General features: G+C 39.5%; 1 protein-coding gene across 1 annotated transcript in view; it reads left to right on the top strand.

Annotated features, from left to right (window-relative positions):
* Positions 1-24,497, top strand: part of csmd3b (CUB and Sushi multiple domains 3b) — a 1,733,930-nt gene that overhangs the window by 1,108,869 nt on the left and 600,564 nt on the right. Inside the window, exons 8-9 of the mRNA XM_067976258.1 lie at positions 7,483-7,570; positions 9,798-9,922. Coding sequence (XP_067832359.1) covers positions 7,483-7,570; positions 9,798-9,922 — 213 coding nt within the window. The remainder of the gene's footprint in view (positions 1-7,482; positions 7,571-9,797; positions 9,923-24,497) is intronic.

Here is a 24,497-nt window from a genome sequence, read left to right as displayed (position 1 = left end):
ATGTCGCTGATAATCATTTGCATGAAATTTACATTGTTACACCCTCAACAGGTGTAGTTAGGTGCAGACACCAGGAAAGCCACAGAGGTTATCTGTGTGCAGTACTAGTCAGGAGTAGAATGGCAGTAAAGGATTAGTGCCAATTTTTCCTCTGCATCGCACCCATTTTTCAGTCGCTACTGAGAACAGGGCAGAGGAAAATTGGCCCAGTGATTCTGAGGCATGAGTTCACAGCCACCACAGCCCTCTAATATCTCACACATGTGGCATCATTCACAGATGACCCTAGTCAGTGAGTGTCAGCAAGCTATTGGCCCTTAAGGGCTGGGGAGGAGAGCATTACAGCTGAGGCACTATCCTCTCCTGATGTCTATGATATTCATTTTCCAACAGGGTCACTAGACAGCTGAGAAGCAAGCCTGACTTTTTTTACTTCCCTACAGTATAGGACCCTGAGCCCAATTTTAGTGCTGACACTTCTCTCCCAGCTGGGATAAGCGAAATCAGCACACATCAGGGGTCAAACCTTTATCCTTGCTCCTTTGTATGGCTTAATACCACACTGTGCAAGTAAATAGGGTGGAGTAGCTCAAAGCTGGCACAGCTGGTGGTGGAAGATTGGTATGGAGTCAACCCTTCTTATCAAGACATAGCAATCCATTACCCGACCTATACAGGTCCATAATACTTGAGAGCATTCTTGATGATTTACTAACCTGTCTGTCTCATTGATGAGGCCTGGATGGGTAGACTTGTCATTGGGGACTGACAACCCTCTCACTTGGCTCCAGGTAACCCTGCAAACTAATGCTGTGAAAGGTAACGTGAGCCTAGCTGGAAAAGGTAACTAGTATTCAGTTTTAACTGGTAGAACTGCAGCAGCACCCATCCATATACTTCGGGGTTGCTAATTGTTTACTCTTGCCAGTCTGTGCCTAAGCTCCCTGGACTTTGGTAAATGGAGTTTGTTTCTGGGGAGGGGGGGTCAAAAATGCATTCCATTTTGGGCAAACAGAAATTCTACCTATTTTGAGTAGCTTAGTGTGGAGTCCCTGAAACATGGTGATGGGTTTTCATGCATGTCATACACTGAACTGACCAAAAAAAACCACCAAATGCAGAGCAATTCAGCTGAAGAGATGGCTTTTGACTCATCAAGGATGCAACATAACTAGATTTCATAGTCATACATGTCGTGTACAATGCAGCCAATAATGTAAATAATGCACAACAGGTATGGTACAGCTCATATACAATGAAAAAGAACTAGCGGTTAATACTAGTTTTGCCTTGACCACCCCCAAGGTTATGTATTCCGAGTCAAATAGAAAAAAAGTGTTGATTTCATTTGGAATAATTTTTTACCTTGTGTCAATTTTTGTGTTTTAAAAGTACTGCACTGTACTGATAAATCAGAAGGCTGTGTGTTGCAGTAAGAGCTTGTTAATTGCATGTATTAGATTACTAATGAAGTCAATTTATCACTTCAGTATTGTTTGCCATAGAATCATTTCTGCCAGCCCACCAATCATACCAAAAATAACTATGAAACAGATCCAGAGGAAGTGTGCTTGACAGAGTTTGATGTAACAAAAGCTTTTAAAACACAGTCCTATAATTCAGAAAGTATTTGAGTGAAAATGTACAGTCTGTAATTTTAGACTGGTGATTCATCAACCAGTTCACCCCATGGCATCTAAGGTTGCATTTCTGCTTCAATGGTTCATTCTTCAATTTACAAGTTTTTGATGAATCAGTAGAAAAAAATAACACATCCAATATGACGGAAATAACTGTGAACTGTTGTGTTCATATCCAGAGTGCTTCCGTGCTTAATTCCTTGTGCTTTCCTCAGAGTGACTCATTTTAAGAAGTACTGGCTTATTTGGTTCAATGACACACAAATATCAAATGCTACCGAAGTAATTCATTGTATTTTAAATCAGATAAACCGGTTTTGCTGAAATTAATAATTGTTGACAAGACAGGATAATAGAATTTATTTAGACAGTTTAAGAAGAACTCAGAAAAGGTTGTGATTTCTGTACGTTATTACGTTCATCAAAAGTTACTGAAACTATGAAACGTAATTTTTTTTAATATATTGGGACATCATCAAACTTAATACAAATTAGTATTTTAAATCATATAGGACACTTGAGACTTGAGTCAGGTGAGTAACAGTATACCATTTATATTGGTCATCAAATTTCTTAGAGACCAGCCAACCACAAATTATTTCTCAATAAACTTGACATAATGGATTTGCTATCATTAATTCGTCAGTGTGAACCTCTTTTGGCATCAGTTCCACAGAGTGTATTGGGCATCGTTGTCTGTGTTAACATTCAGTGTTGGACATAAAATAACTCAACTCAGTAAAACCACCCTATAAAATGAACAGTATGCCTTGTAATTCTTGCTTTCTATCTATGGGAAAATCCATAAAAATTGTGTCAATATTTAACTGCAGTACCTGTTATGTCTGTAGGTGGCATTGTGTTGTGTTTTTTCAATGTTAAATGTCACATAACGTTAGCTGCTAAAACAATAGTCACTTTTTAGTCTATAATTGAGACCAAAAAAAAGGTCTAGTCTATCCATAGCTGCCAACAAGTGTCACTGTGGAGCAACTTAAGTATGTCTCAGCTGGCAGCCATTTAGGTATTAAACCATGTAATTCTTCAATTAAATTTAAAATATTTTCTAATTGTTTTTAATCCCTGTCAAGTTCACTGGTTAACCTCCTACCTCACCCCTTGTTTTCCAAGGCTCCGTCGTTCTCCCCAGAATATTTCTTCAGTCCATGGGCATTTCATAGCCTTCAGCTCAATCGCCTCTCCCAGGCCTCACCATTTGTCCCTCAACCAATAACTGGCCGTACTGTGCTGAGACAATGCCTTGCCTGCCCCGTTCCAACACACACCCTCGGATGCGTGAACATATGACTGGCCGCTCGTCTGTTAATATGGCATCTGTGAACAGTGCAGGCATCATCAGTGATACACTGAAATGCCTCCACCCCTACCCTTCTTTCCTCTGCATCGAGGTCATATCCCCAGGCTATCCTCCATAACTTATGCTTCAATAACCCTCCCCTCACTGAACATATTAAACTCTACCACCCGTAAGCAGCTGATTTGGCAACTCTCCCACTGAGCAGCCTATCACCCTCCCAACTGAGCAGCATATGGTACTCCCTCACAAATCACTATATTGGAACCCCACCCAGCTGCATTTTCTACATTTCCCTCATTCTTACCCCCCATTTGAGCAACAACTCTCCTCTTTCTCCCCCCACCCCACCCCACCCAACTGAGCAACAAGGCAGACGTTTCTTCCTTTCATGTAAATCAGTACTTCTCTCTCCTTTCCAGTTAAGCAGGTTTTCAGGCAATTAAGCCTCCCCTCCCCATCCTCCTGTCTTCCTTTCCTCCTCCCCTCCTCTCTCCTTCTATCCTTAGCTACCCCTCCCACTCCCCGTCTCACACTTACCCTCACCCTTCCCTTACCAATTCCCTCTTGCTGCTCCTTTTCCCCCTTCCTCATCTGGGTCCAGTTATTCTGTTTGCTGTGCAAATCTGCTTCACCTGAATACTACACTTGGTATTGACTCCCCTTTTGCAACACCACAAGAGATCAGCTAATATACGTCTGTCAGTGTGTGTGTATATAACCGTATATAACATCAGTTAGGCCACAGTTGGAGTGGTATGTATAGTTTTTGGAAACCAATTATGGAAAGGAAATGATACAGCATGGATTCACTGGATCATTATTAGGGATGAGGTGTTATAACTATAAAGAGCGGCTTGAAAAGTTAAAACCTTTTTTCACTACAGTTGTGAAATTTAAGAGGTGAATTGTGAGAGGCCTTCAAAATTTCAAAATCATGAAAGGTTATGCTAAAGTAAATAGGAGAAGATTGGGGTGAAATTGGCCTTTGGCGAAAACGCAAGATGAGCGCTAGCAACTGGGCAGGCCGATTTGACGTCAGTGGAAAAGAAAATTGGGTGCAGTGTAAAACACTCTGCCGATTCACTACCGCATGTTTCCTGCTTTTACCAAAGATCAATTTCACCCCCATTGTTTCCACCAGTTATAGGGATGATAATTAAAGATAATCATACAACGAACTAACGGGATTTTTATAAGTTTCCGGCCTGTAATTCAGAAGCAGCCATAATCTAGCACAGTTGTGACTTGTATCAATTTTCCATGACAGAATATAGTACGGATACATCAGTATTTCTCAATGGCCTAAGAAAACTTCCTTGCTGCCTGTTAGGATTTGATAACGAGATATCAAATTCCAGTAGAGATATCTGAATTTTTGACATTTGCACTAAATTCTTAAGGAAATTAAATTCTCACATTGAAGCATTACTTGTAAAATTGAAACCGATACATTTACAAACAAAAGAAAGCCAATAACTTGAAATTCATTCACAAATTCCTGACAGTCTTTGTTTTAATAAAGATATTGCAGCTTCAGGAAGGACTGTTTTATTGATTTTTCTAGTTCTGTAAATAGTTCATATGGATAGATTTAAGAAATATAAAGCTAAATGGGACAATGTCAAATAGCATGGAATTCAGGAAAGTAATTCGGTTGGTCAGCAGTTTAGTGGGAATGGGGTCAAGGGAGCTCGAAGTGGGTCTCATGGATGAGATGGGAAAGAAACTAGAGAGAGCCAGGGGTACAAAAATCAGACAGGGTCCAAAATGGGACAACGATCCACCCTGCCAGGTTACCACCCAGGCGACAAAGTTGAAAATTATTCCCAATATCTCTTCCTAATGTTACAGAAGTGTGGATCAACTGTAGTTATACAGCTCCAATATATTAACTCAGAGCAAGCAGCGAGTGTGAGGCCATCGGGGTGAGTGTCAGGCTCATCGTGGCTCACCAATGTGAGGCCCATGCCATTTTAACTCCTGGGCCTCATTTAAATACATCGGACCCAACTTCTGCCCAAACATGGCGTCAATGATGTGAGGCCGGCGAGCAGGAGCAGGGCAAGCACGGGTGGAGGCTGCCACCAGGGAAGCGCGGGTACAGTCCCTGATGCTAAGTTAAGTGGATCAGGAAGACAGGGAAGGAAGGCAATCTCAGAATTGTGGTTGGAATAGGGGAGGGGACCCCGGGGCAGATGAGGCACGTGGTTTTATTATGGGGCTCGAAGAAGCATAAACTCACCTTCTTGGCCCTATCTTCAGACTCCGACTTTTCCATTTCAATGGGGCCTTCCCTTGCGCGCTGTCCACAATGTGCTTGTTAAAATGGTGCGGGCCACGAGTGCAATGTGAACAAGACCAGTGTCATGCTGTCGATATGTCGATATTCTAATCCCTCACTCAGCCCATTCTCATCGGGCGTGGGGGAGGTAAAATCAGTGCTCATGTCTCTATTCACTCATTGATGTCGTTAATACAGAGAATTCTATAGATTTTGTAGATGGAAGACTATAAGTAGCTATTATCCAAACAAGCACCGTGGGCTGGATTGTGTCCACTAACTAAGGGGTAATTTCCCCACCACCAATGCATACTTGGAAAATTACATACTAGAAGTCTTCACATTCAAAAAGACAAATTGAAACTACTGTGCACGAGTCGAATTGTGGACAATAAATTAGTTACATTTCTTCTCAACGGACACAGATTTTTTTCTCAATAATCGATATGTTTATGGATGGGGGGATGGGGAATGAAGCAGGTTCTCTCCTTTAATAGACATCTTCCTTCGATTATGTAAATATACAGTCAGGGAAGCTAACAGCAGAAACTATTAAAAGCAAAATATTGCAGATGCTGGAAATCTGAAATAAAAATAGAAAATGCTGGAAATGCTCAGCAAGTCAGGCAGCATCAGTGGATCGAAATCCCGTCGGAGAGAAGAGCAGAACTTCTTCAAGGTGGGCATTCCTGGAGGAGAAGTGGCCGTGAATTAATTTCACAGATGTTGCCTGACTTATTGAGCATTTCCAGCATCTTCTGTTTTTATAGCAGAAAGTATTACCTCATTTAAGACTGAACTTTTTAAGTGCACATTATCATTAGAGACGTAAGTATCAAAAGGCGAGCAGTGAACGATATTTTGGATAGAGATCACATTTGTCAACAAGCTGACAAAGACCTGTCGTGATATTCTATGTTACATGGCTCAATTCTTGCAAAGAAGAAAATCAAAGCAACAGAACTAGGAATATTCCATGAACAAGGATGCTAACCTGCGCTTCCTTGTTAAGTATTTGCCTTTCTTTTTCTTGCCCACAAACCTCTTAATTGAAGATTTTTTTTTCCTGAACGACTGCCAAACGTAAATCCCCCAAGGGAGTCTAACATTGAAGTCAAAAGTCGTTTATTGTGTCCGCTCATGTTAATTTAAAGCTTTACAGAGTTTGTACAATTAGCTAACAAAAAAAGGTAGCTCTGGTTGCTGGATGTTGGACAGTAAAGTATTATCTTGCTTTTGGACACTCAAGGAGTAATTTTCCAACTTCATTCTGCTGGAGGGAAGCCTCGTCTACTGGGAGCATGTGCTGCCATTAATTTAAATGATTGGAAAACCATGCAGAACACGTTCCTGATATGCACCATCAGCAGGCAAGGGTCCCACTGACAAGTCAGAACATTCCCCGTTCACCTTACCAGTAACCACTAACTGCCACAAACTGTCATATCAGTTTAGTTCACTCCTGTCGCTGAGTCAAAAAGCTATGGGTACAAGTCGCCCCGTAGGACTGGAGCACAGACTTTCAGCTGACACTTCAGTGCAGTATTTGGAGTGCTGCATTGCCAGCATAGCTGTGTTTTAGATGAGATGAAGCTTCATCTGCCTGTTCAGGTGGCGTAAAAGGTCGGGCATCACTACTTGAAGAAGGACAGGTAGTTCTCCCAGTGCCCTGGCCAATATTCCTCACCCAACCAATACCATCAAAAACAGTTGAACTGGTCATTCATCACTTCTCTGTTTGTCAAACTTGCTGACTTGCAAATTGACTACCATGTTGGCCTACATAACAACTGTGGCTGTTTCAGAAAGTCATTCATTCAATGCTGAGTGCTATGAAATGTCCTGAGGATATGATAAAGTGCTACAAAAGTATACGTTCTTTCTTTCTTTAACCAATAATTGGAGATCTGAAATTGCTGTGCTAAAAAGATTGACATTTTTGGAAATGTTAATGAAACTGAAACATTGCATTACAGCAAAGAGATTTCTGTTCTTAACTACAAGAAAGAAAGCCTCTTTGCTTTAAGTGCTCTTATTTCAGTTTTTTGGGGGGTTTTAATTTTATGCAATGCAAGCTTTCTTACTGACGGCATTTCTACTTGTATCACATATACAAGAGCAGAGATTTCCCAGCTATTTTGTGATCTAAGATAAACCATTAAAAAGAATTGTTATAGAAGAATCCGATTATGCTTTTAATCGGCTCTGATGCATGCTATTGTTTTTTTTACATTCTTTTGCAGTGAATGAGGGAGGAATAAAGCAAGCTTCCAATTCGTGTCCAGATCCTGGAGAGCCAGAACATGGAGAAAGAATTGGGTCTGATTTTAGGTAATTAATTATTTTATTCACGTCTGCGAATTGTAAATAGAAATCAATAATAACCTATTTCAAAATTTAAATAATTAAACACTTAATGATGTTTTCTCCCCTTTCAATTCCATAACATTTGCTTGGCCTGGAAATTGTGCCAGAAAAAAAAAATCAGATTTCTACAGTTTGCATAACATCAGGCAGCAGACCTGACACGTGTCACATGTCCACACCTGTTGGTAATGGGAGGAGGGGCTGAACAGCAGTTCTTTTGTCACAGTAGAACTGTGCCAGAGTCCTGAAGAAGTTCTGAGCAGCTTTCTTTTCTGTAAAGTTGGCAACAGAGAGTTTGCAAAAATATTTGTTTCTTTGTGTAGATTTAACTGAATAAATAATTCTAATTCTGTGAGTCCACAGTAAAACGAATAACCTGTGGGGCTCTGGGCAGCTCCTTGAATTTAATACTTAATCCCAATGACATAATAAGCCGTATAGTACTCTCTGTGCACTATTAATAATCCTCATTAAAATGAATTTAAGTTTAAATTACAACTACAATTATTTAATTTAAGATCACGTGATTACTAGGAATATACTACCCTATAGAGAGCAATGAAACATTCATTTTGTTTCCACTCATAAGACAAACCATAACTACCTCAAATAAATAAAAGTCATTCTTCTTTGCCCTCCACAGCATAGTGATGATGACCAGTAGTTAATGAAATAGGTTGTAGCCTCTATTCCATGATGCACCTCCTTACAATAGACACCGTGGAACTAATAAACAACTTCTAACATTTATATGTGTTGATAAATTATACATGCAAAGTAAAAAAATATAGGGACAAGTGTGTTTTCGGCGATGACACTTCCATCAAATGGAATGCGTTAATTAAATTGGAAAGTCTTCAATGCCCCTGCAGTGTCCTGGACATTTAGTTTCACTATTTGTTAAATATTTCCAAAGATGGATTGTTTTTAGTGCACTGAAAGTAAAGAATTTGATTCATTGTTCTGTCTTCCTGAAAAACAATCACTCGGTTTGTAACACAAATGAGTTTATTTAATGTTATTGGGATTTGGGATTTTGTCATGCCCAGAGATAATTACGACAATTGAAATTATTGGACAATAAATACTGGGGGAGAATTAACCCAGGAATCTCCTAGGTCCTGCTATCACTTAACCATATTTAACCACTTACACCATTTCTCCAGGTGGCTGTGCCTTCAACCACCTAAGCCCCATGCTCTGGAATTCCTTCCTTAAACCCCTCCACCTCCCTCTCCTTCTTTAAGACCCACCTTAGAACCCATCTTTGATCAAGCTTTTAGTCGCCCCTTCTAAAATCTCCATCTTTGGCTCAGTGTCCATTTTTAAAATTATGTCTCTATGAAGCACTTGGGATGTTTTTCTATGTTAAAGGTGCTATATAAAGGCAAGTTGTTGTTATTACATGGCATACACCTTTCATAATGTAATCATTAATTTTTTCAAAGCAATGGTAGTACATCTGAAATGCTCAGACTAACAGTATGTAAGTCAGTCTACATGCATCTTTGTTTGTTAGATGTTTTTGGTATGTTGTTCAAGTATATAATTTACCTTATTAAGCGTCACACCTCTTGTTTCCCTTTGTTATTCTTAAATTTAACAGTTTACTTCATAAAATGCACATTATGCCTAAAAAAGTTAACTTCACCTGGAATTTCTGCACGGGTTCTCCTGATCTCCTACAGTACTCACATTAACATCTCACAAATGTAACGCATACATTTTTATCCTACAATACTTCTAATAACATCTTACAGCTAGAATGCACAAAATTTCAAAGGTAATGTTGGCTTGTATATAGGAAAGACGACATGACCCATTTATACAGTAGATATATATATATCATTTGTATGGCTGCTGTAAGCACTTGAGATGCTGCACAGACAAATGCATGACCTCTGCCCCATTACCAATCCAGCTTGGTTCACCTCGTCTGCTGTGGTAATTATTCTATTTGCCTAATTTATATGACGACAGTAGTTGATACTGAAATATGCACTAACTGCACAGTTTTAACTGAACACAAGATTTACTTCTTACTCAGTAAGTTGTAAATTTGGATTTGAGGAGTAGTCTTTAGTTATGAAACTGCTACCTGTTGTTTACTTTGTGTTTATTTTAATTGTGCAATTATACCTTATATATAAAGTTGAGAGTTAACATTTTATCTCACCATTTCTTTTTAAAGTCTCGGAGCAGCAGTCCAATTTACGTGTGATGAAGACTTTGTTCTGCAAGGATCCAAAACTATCACCTGCCAGAGGATTGCTGAAGTGTTTGCAGCATGGAGTGACCATAGGCCAATATGTAAAGGTATGAATAATTAACAAGACTTACTGCAGATGTAGCATTTCATACAGTGGCTGAGAACTCTTAAGAAGTGTACTATAATATTATAGTGAATTGTCCATCACAGCAGATTTTTGACTGTTATGAGCTGTACCATATGATCGGGTAACACAGCATTGTTACTATTTTTCTCTGATATTATATTTAGTTAAAAAGCAGGAGAATATTAAGGAAACCGCAAAGCACAACTGTCTCAACACAGAAACACTTAAAATGAAGTGGATGTGAAAATATTGTAGAAAATGCCTCAGAAATGCGTGTTCTTAGTCACTGACGAAGGCCCAGTGGCAATTGCCAGTATAATTACTGACTCACCGCATATAACGTAATGTGTAGATTCAAGGGGGAATAGCCTGCTCAGGTGCGGTGACAAAGTTTTCCAAATTTTGACATTACCTAACTATCACTGCATCTGGTAGTGGTGTGACATAAAATTTAAAAAAACCTGACTACATATAGTACACTTGCAATGTTTTTATTCATTTATTGCGTGATCAGGTCCAGATGTGGTATCAAAATGGCAGTGGTATCCTTTCAATCTTTTATCTAATTTTATCACTTTCTTACACCATGTCGAATGCTGTATACAGTGTGACAGAATAGGAAGATAATATCCTGTTTTTCATGTGACCAAAGAAGGCCAAAATTAATCAATAACTTTCCGAGGGGAGAGGGAAGTCAGTGGGGTTATCTACTTCATTGATATGATGAATATAGCTCTATTTCTTAGCTGTGATGTAACTATAGATTAGTCAATTCTTTAATTATTCCTCATTCTGTGGCTTATCTTTTCCTGGTTTAAGCTTGTCGGATCTTCTACTAACTTTTCAATTATTGTTTATTGGAATCATATAAACCAGTGATGGATATATTTTGCAGCATTTAGTGGAATTTCTGGGGACGGTCCCTATCTATATCTCCAACCCTACTATCATGTCAATCTTTTGGAATGATTTCAACACAGTATCGAGAATACTGTACCTTATACATGCTTAATAGTGAATTTTCAATATTGTAACTTTATAGCTCAGCATGACACAAATTGTTTTTGGCAGCTTTCTGCCTCAAGTTTTACTCTCAAAATTATCCACCGTAGAGAATGGAGAAGAAACGTAATGTTGAAAAGACTAACTCTCAGAAATCTAAATTTAAAATGTGAGTATATTAAGTTTTAAATAATGCACAAAATAACATTAAATATTACAATAGACATACATATGTATCTTCCTTCTCTATGTAAGGGAAATTGAATTTTTCACAAAAAAAATCAAATCAATTCATGGTGCTTTTTGTTATGAACAAACTGATGACAATGCAGCTCACTTATAACTTTCAAAAGGGAATTGGATAAATACATGAAGGGAAAAAAATTACAGGGCTATGAGGAAAGAGCAGGAGAATGGGACAAATTGAATAGCTCTTTTCTTTCAAAGAGCTGGCACGATGGGCCAAATGGCCTCCTCTTGTGCTGTACCTACTATTTTACTATGATATGTCACCGATAAAGTTATTGAAGTAAACTGTGATAAGAAAGCTAAAATTAACATTTTTTTTTAAGAAGGATTAACTATTACACTGGTGCATGCAAGTTTTGTTCATTAAGGTAAATCTGCATTTCTTCCATGGTAATAGAATTTAGTAAGTAACACAAAAACAGATATTTGGACAGCAAATGGGGGGAAAAAGACTTGTGTTATGTTTTAGTAAATGTTTAAAATAGGATTTAATAAGGATGGACCAGGAATTTAGCAGTACAGATCTATTCAGAGAGCATGAACTTAAATCTCATTTTGTGACTGACATTTAAATGCAATTCTCAATATCTGTTTCCCAAGATTTACAGCCAGATTTTTGGTAAAAAAACACTTCAATTGGTGGAACAGTAAATCCTAGGAATTGGGAATTAGTAACTAGAATGCTTACTGTCCTTAAGAAACATGCCTTGTACTTGTAGACCATGATGTGGAGAAGAGCATTGTGTCCCAGTCTATCTTGCTCCCCCAAATACAGAAGGAAGCATGGTATCTATTGGATAAAAAGTAAAAATATTTTTAAAAGCTGTGATCTACTGCATGAACTATTAATATTTTACATTCATTAAATATGCATGCTTTTGGTATTGCAAATCCTCTGGAGTGACATTTTGCTGGGGAAACAAACTTGGCAGAGTCAAAATACCAAACATAGAGGAATTTAACATCTAACAGGTTTCCAGCTTTTTATTTCTGAAGAGAATTCCCCACATCGTGCTTCAATTTATTGTTGATCAAATTGGGTATCTGACATACGTAGAAACCCATCATCATGTTCAAAAGTCTCCAAAGCAAATGAGAAAATCACACAGGTAGTGTTTCCATTTACCCAATGCTGAGCGCTTCCCATAGAGACACAGCTCAGTCATCTAAGTCCAGAACTTTCAGTTGCAGGATTGGCAGAGACAAGTTTAGAAACCCCAAAGTGAGGGGAGATGATGCTGGTGTTTAGTCAGCAAAAATGCATTGCGCAGAGCACTGGTAAGCGTCCTGCTACTTGTCCCTCTAGGACCATCCTATGTATCAAAGCATTGGCTTGCAGAGTTATCTGAAACAGAGTGGAATGAATCCCAGCACCCAGTGCCAGATCTACGCCTTCAGGTTTTAATAATGAGCCAGGCTGGCTGGTCAATCATCAACAGAGGCTACATCCCTGCCTGACCTCGAGTATCAGATTACAAAGTCTATTACAGAGTGTTGACTTGGTTTCAAACCTCTATTGGTTAGGCATGTTGAAAGAGGCCTTGTTTTCCTCCTTCCCCCACCCTCCAAAGAGGATAACCACCAGATGTCCATGAAACAACTGACCAGCACTGGTTTGAGCCCTCGCTCGGCAGACAGCAGCTACCAGGAGTTGTTCACGAACTGAACAACTCAGCATAAAATGTGTGCGTGCCTTCGCACCATCTTCCTGACTACAGGATTGACACGTAGCCTACCCAATTGAATGTCAGTCCCATCAGTTAGAGATGTGAATTTTTGAGCAGCAGCATCTACATACCTCTCTGCAACCCAGTGATGGTAGGCCGCAAATACTAACAACAATGGCAGACAGTGTGGACAGCAAAGTTTTGTCATTAAACCAGCTATTTTCTCAGTTGCAGTTGAGTTCTTCTCACCAAGAATTGCATACTACACATCTGGATTGGCAAATCTTTCAACATTTATAGTGTTTAAGTGGCTCCTTACTTTGTTGAGAAGCATTAAAGGATAATTATTGCAGGTACAACATGGTTGCTATTTTTGCATTGCTACACAAAATTGTATTCTCAAAGTCACACATTTCAAAGCTGCACATCACTATGAGTTTGTTGCTTTGTTATATTAGCAGGAAATAGGCATTTCTTCCTTTTTCATGAAAAGAGCAATGTGTGGCCCATTGTATCTTTCTCAGCTGTTCTTTTTATTTAAATTGCCAGTGATGTGATTTATGTTGCAATTTTAAAATTACAGAGACTTTGTTTTGGAGATTAGATGAACAGATGGGTTATAAACAACAAAAATTCATCTCACTTCTTCATCCCAGAATTTTAACATAACAAGAATGACACAGAGATTGGTCTTTGTTTCCTAAAGGGAATCGACCTTGCACTGTTACATTTCCTGAGACAATAGTCAGATAGACCGTGGAATGTATTCCCCATTGTTACCAACAGGAGGTACAGATATATCATGGGGTCCTCTTGGGATACTTCCCCAAGACGATGGGTAACATTTGGACCAGCTTCAAAGCAATCTGCTTTTAGACATATATGAAGTTGCCACTTGGAGTAACAGCAATACATCTACCAAATATTATTGCCTTAATTTATTTTCTGCCAAAGAATTGGAGTGTTACTGGGTCATTTTATTCTCCAGAACAACTGTTGGACCAGGCAATTTAAGACAGACAGATCTGCCGAGCTCCTGAAGTGACAATCTTTGATATAAGTATCCAGTGGTTATGTGCAGGAAGCCTACGAACAAGGAAGAAAGGAACATTACTCAACAACGAACATACGAATTAAGAGCAGGAGTAGGCCATTTGGCCCCTCGAGCCTGCTCTGCCATTTGATAAGATCATGGCTGATCTGATTGCAACCTCAACCCTACTTTCCCGTCTACCTAGTATAACCTTTGACTCCCTTGTTAATCAGGAATCTATCTAACTCAACCTTAAAAATATTCAATGATCCTGCCTCCACCACTCTCTGGGGAAGGGAGTTCCACAGACTCACGACCCTTTGAGAGAAAAAAATTCTCCTCATCTCTGTCTTAAATGGAGACCCCTTATTTTTAAACTGTGGCCCCTTGTTCTAGTCTCTCCCACAGGGGGAAACATCCTTTCAGCATCTACCCCTTCAAGTTCCCTCAGGATCTTATATGTTTCAATAAGATCACCTCTCATTCTTCTAAACTCTAGTGTATACAGGCCCAACTTGTCCAACCTTTCCTCATAAGATAACCCCCTCATCCCAGGAATTAGTTGAGTGAACCTTCTCTTAACTGCCTCTAAAGCAATTATGTCCTTTCTTAAATAAGGAGACCAAAACTGCACACAGTATTCTAGATGTGGTCTCACCAATGCCCTGTACAACTGTAGCAAAACATCTTTACTTTTACATTCCATTCCCCTTGCAATAAATGACAACATTCCATTTGCCTCCCTAATCACTTGCTGTACCTGCATACTAACTTTTTGTGATTCATGTACTAGGATACCCAGATCCCTCTGTACCTCAGGGTTCTGTAATCTCTTTCCATTTAAATAATATACTGCTTTTCTATTCCTCATGCCAAAGTGGACGAGTTCACATTTTCCCACAGTATACTCTATCTGCTAAATTTTTGCCCACTGACTTAACCTACCTTTATCCCTTTGCAGATTCCTTATGTCCTGTTCACAACTTACTTTTCTACCTACCTTTGTGTCATCAGCAAATTTAGCAACCATACATTCGGTCCCTTCATCCAAGTCATTGATATAGATTGTAAATAGTTGAGGCCCAAGCACTGATCCCTGTGGCACTCCACTCAATACATCTTGCCAACCTGAAAATGACCCAATATGCCTACTCTACGTTTCCTGTTAGCGAACCAATCCTTTATCCATGCTAATATGTTACCCCTTACACCATGACCTCTTATTTTGTGCAGTAGCCTTTGATGTGGCACCTTGTCAAAAGCCTTCTGGAAATCCAAGTACACACATCCACAGGATCCCCTTTATCCATGTTGCTTGTTACTTCCTCAAAGAACTCTAATAAATTAGTCAAACACGATTTTCCTTTCACAAAGTCGTGTTGACTCTGCCTGATTGCATTGATATTTTCTAAGTACCCTGCTATAACCTCCTTAATAATAGATTCTAACATTTTCCCTATGACAGATGTTAAGCTAACTGGCCTGTAGTTTCCTGCTTTCTGTCTCCCTCCTTTCTTGAATAGAGGAGTTACATTCGCTATTTTCCAATCTGATGGGACCCTTCCAGAATCTAGGGAGTTTTGGGAAATTAATACCAATGCATCTACTTTCTCTGCAGCCACATCTTTTAAGACTGAGAGCACAGGTTCCTCAGAGAGTTCATTACCCTATTTGTGACCAGGTTTAATGGCTGTCAATCAAAATAGCAGACGGTCCTAATTCTAATGCAGATTGTTTTGTCCAATGCAAATTTGAAAATGGGAATTACCGAAAACCATCTAATCACCATGCACCTGAAATAATGCCGCTTTCACACTTTTCAGGCAGCTAAATTGCCACTTAAGCTGTAGAAACATTGAAAAGTTTTGGTATTTAGCTGTGGAGTGAGCAATATTTACGCATAATAGCACTACAAAAATGAAATAGCCACACTTCAGTTCCCTTCGCTGTGTAAACATTCACAGCTGATCAAACGAGGAGTGGAAGCTAAAATTCTATATTAGCCGGTTATTAGTTTTCTGAAAATGGATGGTAGGTGTTCATATTTCCACTTCAATCATAAATTAGGCATGAAACAAGAACACAGAATACAAATTGTGTGCAATAAGCCACAATGATGGTAGCAGCAAATAAAGTAATCGTAATGAAACAGAAAGAGACAGGACCAAGAAAGGTTCTGCAGGGACACTCCCCATGTTTTTCTCTACTTGTATGCCCTTTTGGATGCTGTTGGTATTTTGAGTAATTACGAGATTTTGCAAACAACTTTTTTGAAGTAAATTAGAGTGAACAGTATAGCGCTCTGAGTTAAGCTATGATGGGTCCTTTACATTAGTTTCATTTAAACATGGATACCAGACATAATCAATCTTTTATATGCAAAATATCATTAAATATTTCATATCAGAATCAAAATTAAACTTGAAATAAATAAAGTTGCTGCATCTCACAGCTGGGAAGCACAGAGCACTGCAGGTATCTGAAATGCTTTACATTTTTAGATAATCTTCAGGATAGAGTGGAATATCCATTTGACACTCAGAGCCTATATACATGAGGCCATTCCAACAGTGAGATGTGAAATTATAATCGAATAGAAACTATTCAGTTGAACTGTATTCAGTTTGCTACTGATTTGCCGACCAGTTGTGTTTTCATAACTTGGCTTAAAGGAACTGTTACTCATTGTGCTCAATAAAATAGAGGAAATATTAGAGTCAGATTTTTATCAATCAGGAAAGCTTTTGCTTGGGAAAGTTTCTAAATGTAAATGTACAGTGGAATTTGGATATCCTAATTGATTTGACAAATAGCACAATGATTGCTGTGTTTCGCAAAGCTGGTATCCCTCCATACTTCAGTTCCCCATTCATAAAATTGCCATTCATTAAAATGTCCATTGCACATTGAACTCAGTGAAAGATCCCGAGCAAGCTCCAGAGTTAAAAATGGGGACTGAAGAATTAATTTTCTATTTTTCTGTATTGATCTTTACTGTTCATATTAAAGTGTTTATATTTTTGGAATTTTTTGATACTTTATCATTGAAAAAATGAGTCTCCCTTCCCCATGCTAGTCAGTACCATGTCAATTTCAGACATTGCTGCATTGGTGGCCACATAGTGGCCCTGATCAATTTCACACCCGTGTTCTGGAGACTAGGCTCTGTGCTTTAAAGAACATAGTTTGTATATGTTCAAAAACTCATCAGGCCTATTTGTCATAAAAATATGATTTTCAGTGCCAACACTCAAAGCCAGGGGGGTAGATATTCGTTGACACCCGGTTTCGGGCACAAAGGCCCAGGGCCGGCCTAAAAGTGGGCCTTATCTAAATAATCTGGGCAAGCTGCTGGCGCCTGCCGACCCTTGACAGGCAGCTCGCCCTTGTGAAGAAACAAATTTCAGGCTGCCTGCCTTGCCAGCAGCAGCCCTCAGGTAAGTGCCAGGTGGGGGCCAGGAGGACAGTGGGTGGGTGGGGGTGAGGGGAGCGATCGCAGACAGTAGTGGCCAGCAAGAGTGCCTTGGAGCCGAGAGGAGCACTCCTACTCCTCCTGGCTCCACGTGAAATAAAAAAAATTAAAACATCTTCTCGGTGACGGCAGGTTCCCAGGCCGCATCCAGGCCAGGAAAACCTGAACAGAGCAGGTCTGGCATCTGCTTCTATCAGGGCAGCCCAATTTCTCATAGAGCTCCTAAAGCAGGCATTAGGGCCTTCATTAGCATATGCAAGGAGCCTAATGCCTTTTTCAGGCAGCCACCCCAGGTGACGTGGACGTTTTTTCTGGCATTGTTGGCAAGCAGTGCACAGCCCTGTAAGATAGATAACTTTTGCTGCTGTTTTCCATCCAGAAAACAGGTGCAATGTTGACCAGTTTCTACTCCAGAATCCTTATCATTCATGCTGACACTCAGAGCCAGAGCACTTCATGTTGTTGCTATATTAAGAACATTTCAAGAGAAAAGTTCCATAATGTAATGATTTTTCTGCAAATGAATACCTGGTGAAAATACCATTATGAAAGTGAGCGTAATGGGCAGTGATCAATACAACTGACTTGTACTGATCAATACAAGTAGTTTGAAAAATGTAAAGCTCAATGCAATATGGTTTTAACATTTAAAAATCGAACACTGCCTGTGCATGATCACTGCAAATGGTGACTATCGCAAGTAGATTTTAAATAACTACAATAGGTTCCCCTGTAAGCGTTATACCTTTGAATATGTAGAATACTCATAACACAAACAACAATGAACATTGTGTGAAGACCACTATCGCTCCAAAAAAATTCAAATAATATGTGAATATTCAAATATTTTATATTGAATATCAGTATTTTCTATGTTAAAAGCAAAATACTGCGGATGGGACAGAAATATATTCTGTGTATTTGTCTTCACAAATTTGCAAATTGAAACCACCTACATGGACATTAATAACGGAACATTACTGCTGTTCTAGTGATTGAGACATACCATTGTATTTTGGATGGAGTTGGCTGTTACAAATGTATACTTCAAACAGAGTGAATACGGACACTGCCGCCAGGCTGAGGCATGTGACGTCACTCAGTCGTCAAGCCCGGCCTGAGTGTTAGTGTTGTGCTTTGTTGAAACGGTATACGTTGTTGAGTTCTGCACTTGGCCATGTAGAGAACTGCAATGCAATACGTTGGTCTACAGCCTGACTGCATCAAATTACACACTACACTTCTTCATTAATTGCACCGGAGGTGTAACTAAACACAGCCAGTGATGGGTGATTATTGTCCTCCCACTTCCTGGCAGTGCAACGACAATCTTGTTAATCACATCAAATGGTGTCACTAAAAGCAGCCATAATCAAATGGGAGGGGGTTAGTTCTATAAGTAATTACATTTTCTATGATCATCTTTGTTTGCTGCTTACAAAACAACATGGTTAAAAAGAGTCAAAGGCCGTGAATCTCCTCGGAACTGCCCCTACTTTGCCACTTTAACTTCAACAGAAGTGCGACAAGCGTGAACAGGGTTTGCATCGCACTTCCAGTGATGTCATGGCAGCGGAGCAGAAGCAGCTCCAAGGAAATTCCTGGTCAAAGAAGAGGTATAACCTTCGATAGTGAAGATGTTTGTCATAGGCAGAAAAACATTTGCCAGTACAGCAGATCAGAAATTCATTTTAATGGTGGGAAAATTGCAAGCACTGTGTGTCCGGATTTCTGATTTGCACAGCCAGTGAGAAAGGCTCCAAAAAAGGCAGCATAGCCTCCTAAAATGACTTCCTATGGAAAAAAGGTCTAAAAGATTACTATTAAAAGCAAAATTTTCCGCAATAGAATCCTAGTGCTTCTTATAGGATTTTAAAACATTTTGGACACAAGCTTTACATGGCTTAGAAAAAATGTATTAAATAAATTACATATTAATATTATATTCAAATGGCCATCTCTCGAAGACTATTGGAAAATAAATGGAATGTGCTCTACAACACCAGCAATAATTTTTGTTTCTAGCATTAGACATCATAAGGAAACAAGAGAGTACAGACGTTGGTGTTCAGATGTAGCTTGGAACTGTTATAATTTTGTGATAATTTAATACTATAAAATTACATAACATCCATTTCCAATCTACAATGACTGAAACTGTGACTGCAGTGCATTATCCCTCCTCACCCATCATTATCTCTCTGTGGCCTTTAACCATATCATCCTCCTCCAATGCCTCTCCTCTGTTGTCCAGCTTGTGTGATTGCCCTAAGTTGGTTCCACACCAATCATAGCTGGAGCATCTCCAGCACTGGCTTCACTTCCTGCCCCCATACCATTACCTCCTGAGTTCCTCAAGGATCTATCCTTGATTCCCTCCTCTTCCTCATCTACTTCCTGCCCTGGGACCACATTATCCACAGACATGAGATCAGCTTCCACATGTACCCTGACAACATCCAGCTCTACCTGTTCATTCCTTTCTTGACCCTTTGTTGCCTTTGCGTTGAAAGTCTGCTTGTCCAACATCCCATCTTGGATCAGCCACAATTTCCTCCAGCATCCCTCACTCCCTTTGCCACTGTGCCTTTCGCCATCTACGTTCTACGCAGAGCCCTACACTCTGGAATTCACTTCCTAAAATGCTCCACCTTTCCACCTCTCTATCTCCCTCTCTTTAAGACCTTCGTTAAAAACCCACCTTTTTGACCAAGCTTTTAGTCATATTCTTAGTGTCTCCTTCTTTGGCTCGACATCCATTTTTGTCTGGATATGCTTCTGTGAAGCACCTTGGAATTTTTTTTATAGATTAATTGCACGATATAAATGCAAGTTGTTGTTATAGCTAAACGTTGGGAAGACTGAAGTGATTATCTTTGGTCCCCACTGCAAATTCTGTACCCTTGTCACTGATTCCATCCCCCGTCTCAGTCTTTGTCTCAGGCTCAATCAGATTATCCACAACCTCGGAATCCTATTCAACCCTGAGCTGAGTTCTGACCCCATATCCTCTCCATCACATAGATTGCCGACTTCCATCTCCTCAACATCACCTACCTCTATCTCAACCACTCTGCCACTGAAACAATCATCCATGCCTTTGTCACCTCCATGCTTGACTATTCCAAAGCTCGCCTAGCCGGCTTTCCATCCTCCATAAACTTCAGCACATCCAAAACTCTGCTGCCATCTCCTACCCCATAACAAGTCTTGCGCGCCCATCACCCATCTCACTAATGTACATTAGCTCTCGCACCACCGCCCCCCCCCCCCACCCCGCCCCAACACCTCAAAATTAAAATTCTCATCCTCGTATCTAAATCTGTTCATGGCCTCACCCATCTCTACCACTGTAACCTCCTCCAGCCCTACAACTCTTCTCAAACTCTCCGTTCATCTAACTCTGGCCTCTCAGGCATCCTCCCCTTCCTTTGCCCCACCATTATATCTCTTTCTTTAGCCTGGCACCCAATTTTGATTGCACCTCTCTGGGATGTTTTTCTACATTAATGACGCTATTTAAATGCAAGGTGTTGGTGTTGTTGAATCCTTTGCTACGTTTCACTGTAAATATACTGCAATGGCAGTTTTTTCTGATGTGACATTTAAAGATGTGGGAAAAGGGCTAGTCGGATGATCATGATCTCTTTCTAATTATAGATACAGTTCCTATGGGTATGATTGTAAGCTGTGGTGATATTTAGAATTCTCAGCAATACTTCAGGATAACGGACATAAAATCCGAATTTCCCTTAACCCTCTCCCCACCCCATGCAAAATTCTGCATGATTTTTTTTTCTCATTAATGTTTAAAAAGTGATAAACAAACCCATAACAGATTTTTTAAAAATTTTGAATTACTTATCAGTCCTTTAACATTGGTAGCAAGTCAAAGACTAATGTTGGAAATGGATTTGATCCATTTCTGCTAACTACCGGTCTTACTCCTCTGCTGACTCATGTCAACTTTGTCACTGCACTTTATTCTCTGAGGAATCTCCAGTGGTCAGGTTTAAATTTAATCAATACCAATACAAAGAACTTTTATAGTTATATTAGGAAAAAGAGGGTGGTCAGGAGCAGTGTTGGCCCCTTAAAAACTGAAAGTGGGGATATTGTCATTGACAATGGGGAAATGGCGGACATGTTGAATAATTACTTTGCTTCAGTATTTACAGTGGAAAAAGAGGATAGCATCCCAAGAAAACTAATATTAAATCGGGAACAGAGACTCGATAACATTAACATAAGTAAAGCAACAGTAATGAAGAATATAATAGCACTAAAGAGTGACAAATCCCCAGGACCAGATGGTTTCCATCCCAGGGTTTTAAAGGAAGTAGGTGAGCAGATTGTAGATGCCCTAACTATAATCTTTCAAAGTTCTCTAGATTCAGGAACTGTCCCTCTAGATTGGAAAATTGCACATGTCACTCCGCTTTTTAAGAAAGGAGAGAGAGGGAAACCAGGGAATTATAGACCAGTTAGCCTAACATCTGTTGTGGGGAAATTGCTGGAGTCTATAATTAAGGATAGGGTGACTGAACACCTCGAGAATTTTCAGTTAATCAGGGAGAGCCAGCATGGATCTGTGAAAGGTAGGTCGTGCCTGACAAACCTGATTGAATTTTTTGAAGAGGTGACTAAAGTAGTGGACAGGGGAATGTCAATGGATGTTATTTATGTGGACTTCCAGAAGGCATTTGATATGGTCCCACATAAGAGACTGTTAGCTAAGTTAGAAGCCCATGGAATCGAGGGAAAAGTACGGACTTGGTTAGGAAATTGGCTGAGCGAAAGGCGACAGAGAGTAGGGATAATGGGTAGATACTCACATTGGCAGGATGTGACTAGTGGAGTCCCGCAGGGATCTGTCTTGGGGCCTCAATTATTCACAATATTTATTAACGACTCAGATGAAGGCATAGAAAGTCTCATATCGAATTTTGCGAATGACACAACGATTGGTGGCATTGTAAGCAGTGTAGATGAAAACATAAAATTACAAAGGGATATTGATAGATTAGGTGAATGGGCAAAATTGTGGCAAATAGAATTCAATGTAGACAAATGTGAGGTCATCCACTTTGGATCAAAAAAGGATAGAACAGGGTACTTTCTAAATGGTAGAACGTTAAAAACTGTGGATGTCCAAAGGGACTTAAGGGTTCAGGTACATAGATCATTGAAGTGTCATGAACAGGTGCAGAAAATAATGAAGAAGGCTAATGGAATGCTAGCCTTTATATCAAGAGGACTGGAGTACAAGGGGGCAGAAGTTATGCTGCAGCTATACAAAACCCTGGTTAGACCGCACCTGGAGTACTGTGAGCAGTTCTGGGCACCGCACCTTCGGAAGGACGAACTGGCCTTGGAGGGAGTGCAACGTAGGTTTACTAGAATGATACCCGGACTTCAAGGGTTAAGTTACGAGGAGAGATTACACAAATTGGGTTTGTGTTCTCTAGAGTTTAGAAGGTTAAGGGGTGATCTGATCGAAGTTTAAAAGATATTAAGGGGAACGGATAGGGTGGATAGAGAGAAACTATTTCCGCTGGTTGGGGATTCTAGGAGTAGAGGGCACAGTCTAAAAATTAGAGCCAGACCTTTCAGGAGCGAGATTAGAAAACATTTCTACACACAAAGGGTGGTAGAAGTTTGGAACTCTCTTCCGCAAACAGCAATTGATACGAGCTCAATTGCTAAATTTAAATGTGAGATAGATAGCTTTTTGGCAACCAAAGGTATTAAGGGATATGGGCCAAAGGCAGGTATATGGAGTTAGATCACAGATCAGCCATGATCTTATCAAATGGCGGAGCAGGCACGAGGGGCTGAATGGCCTACTCCTGTTCCTATGTTCCTATTCTTCTATTGAAAATCTTGTTCGCATACTAGGATTCCACTATCATCCCTACTCAAACGATTTAAAAATTGGAGTACACTAACTAGCAGATATTCAGAATTGGTTAGTGTACTGGCCAGTACTTCAGGTATACATTGCTCTGTTATATTTCATTGCACTGTACCAAAAAACCGATACAGGTCTTCAAATTATGATATGCAAAATATTAGCATAGAAACAATGCGGTTGTGTGAAGTCCCTTTGTAGTTCCCAAGCTGGAAGTACATAGTATTATGACTGATTATCTGGAAGTACTGTTGAATTCATAACTAATGCATTAAACTCCAAATGTAATTGTAGCATGACCCAGCCTTGCACTCGTGTAGATGAGACCATTGTACTTAACATTTGATCTTGATAATCTCTCCTTGACAGGTTCATGGTTTTTATTCCAGTTTTTTTTGTTGTCATTATCATGTTACTTGTGCTCTCGTGAGATGGCAGCTTACCATAGTGCAATTCAAATAAATTGTGCAGTTTTGACATTCTGTTTTGGAATCTGAGATTGTACCTGGAGGGCATTACTAAATTGCAGTTTTTATTTTATAGCATTCGAGTTTGCAGCATGGGCTTAGGAATATAGAGCTTTGCTTTTACCATTTAAAAAATACTGTTCTGAATAGAACAAATCATGAACATTTGTTCAGATTGAGCATTTAGACAGAATTGGGATGACTGGAAGAGATGATTTCAGTTTTCAGTACAGAGGTGCATAATATATACATGCAGCAATTATGCAACATGATGCCAGGACGATAAAATAATACTTGCATTTATATAGTGCTTCATTATCTTGTCAAAACAGCTCAATGTGCTTCACAATGAATTACCTTTGAAGTCCAGTGATTGGGATTAAGCAGGCAAACTGATGTCTTAAGCTTGTTGATGCTGGCACTCTATTTTTCTACTCCTTCAATTTTTTGGGTGACATTTACTAGTGTGTGGAAATTGCAGTTGACAGACAGGCAACAAGTCAAAAACACATCCCTCAAAGTCTTGCAGCTAGCAATGTTGGTTGTACATATATGAGTAGTTTTTGCTTGAATAAAACTTGGAAGTATGTTGGTTTTTAATCTTTTTTACTTATGAGGTTTTGTGGATGTTGCAGGTGTTAGTTTTATAGGAGATTCCAAATATTTTTGGGGTATATTGTTCTTTATATTTAGCAAAGAATTTTATTTCTCGACTGAATGCTGCAAATATTGGTTGCTTCTATTTCTTGCATAT

The sequence above is a fragment of the Heptranchias perlo genome, chromosome 3 (genome assembly GCF_035084215.1).
Source record: "Heptranchias perlo isolate sHepPer1 chromosome 3, sHepPer1.hap1, whole genome shotgun sequence".
Classification (NCBI taxonomy): Eukaryota; Metazoa; Chordata; class Chondrichthyes; order Hexanchiformes; family Hexanchidae; genus Heptranchias; species Heptranchias perlo.
The sequence above is the reverse complement of the archived record's forward strand: the minus strand, read 5'-3'. Positions and strand labels throughout refer to the sequence as shown.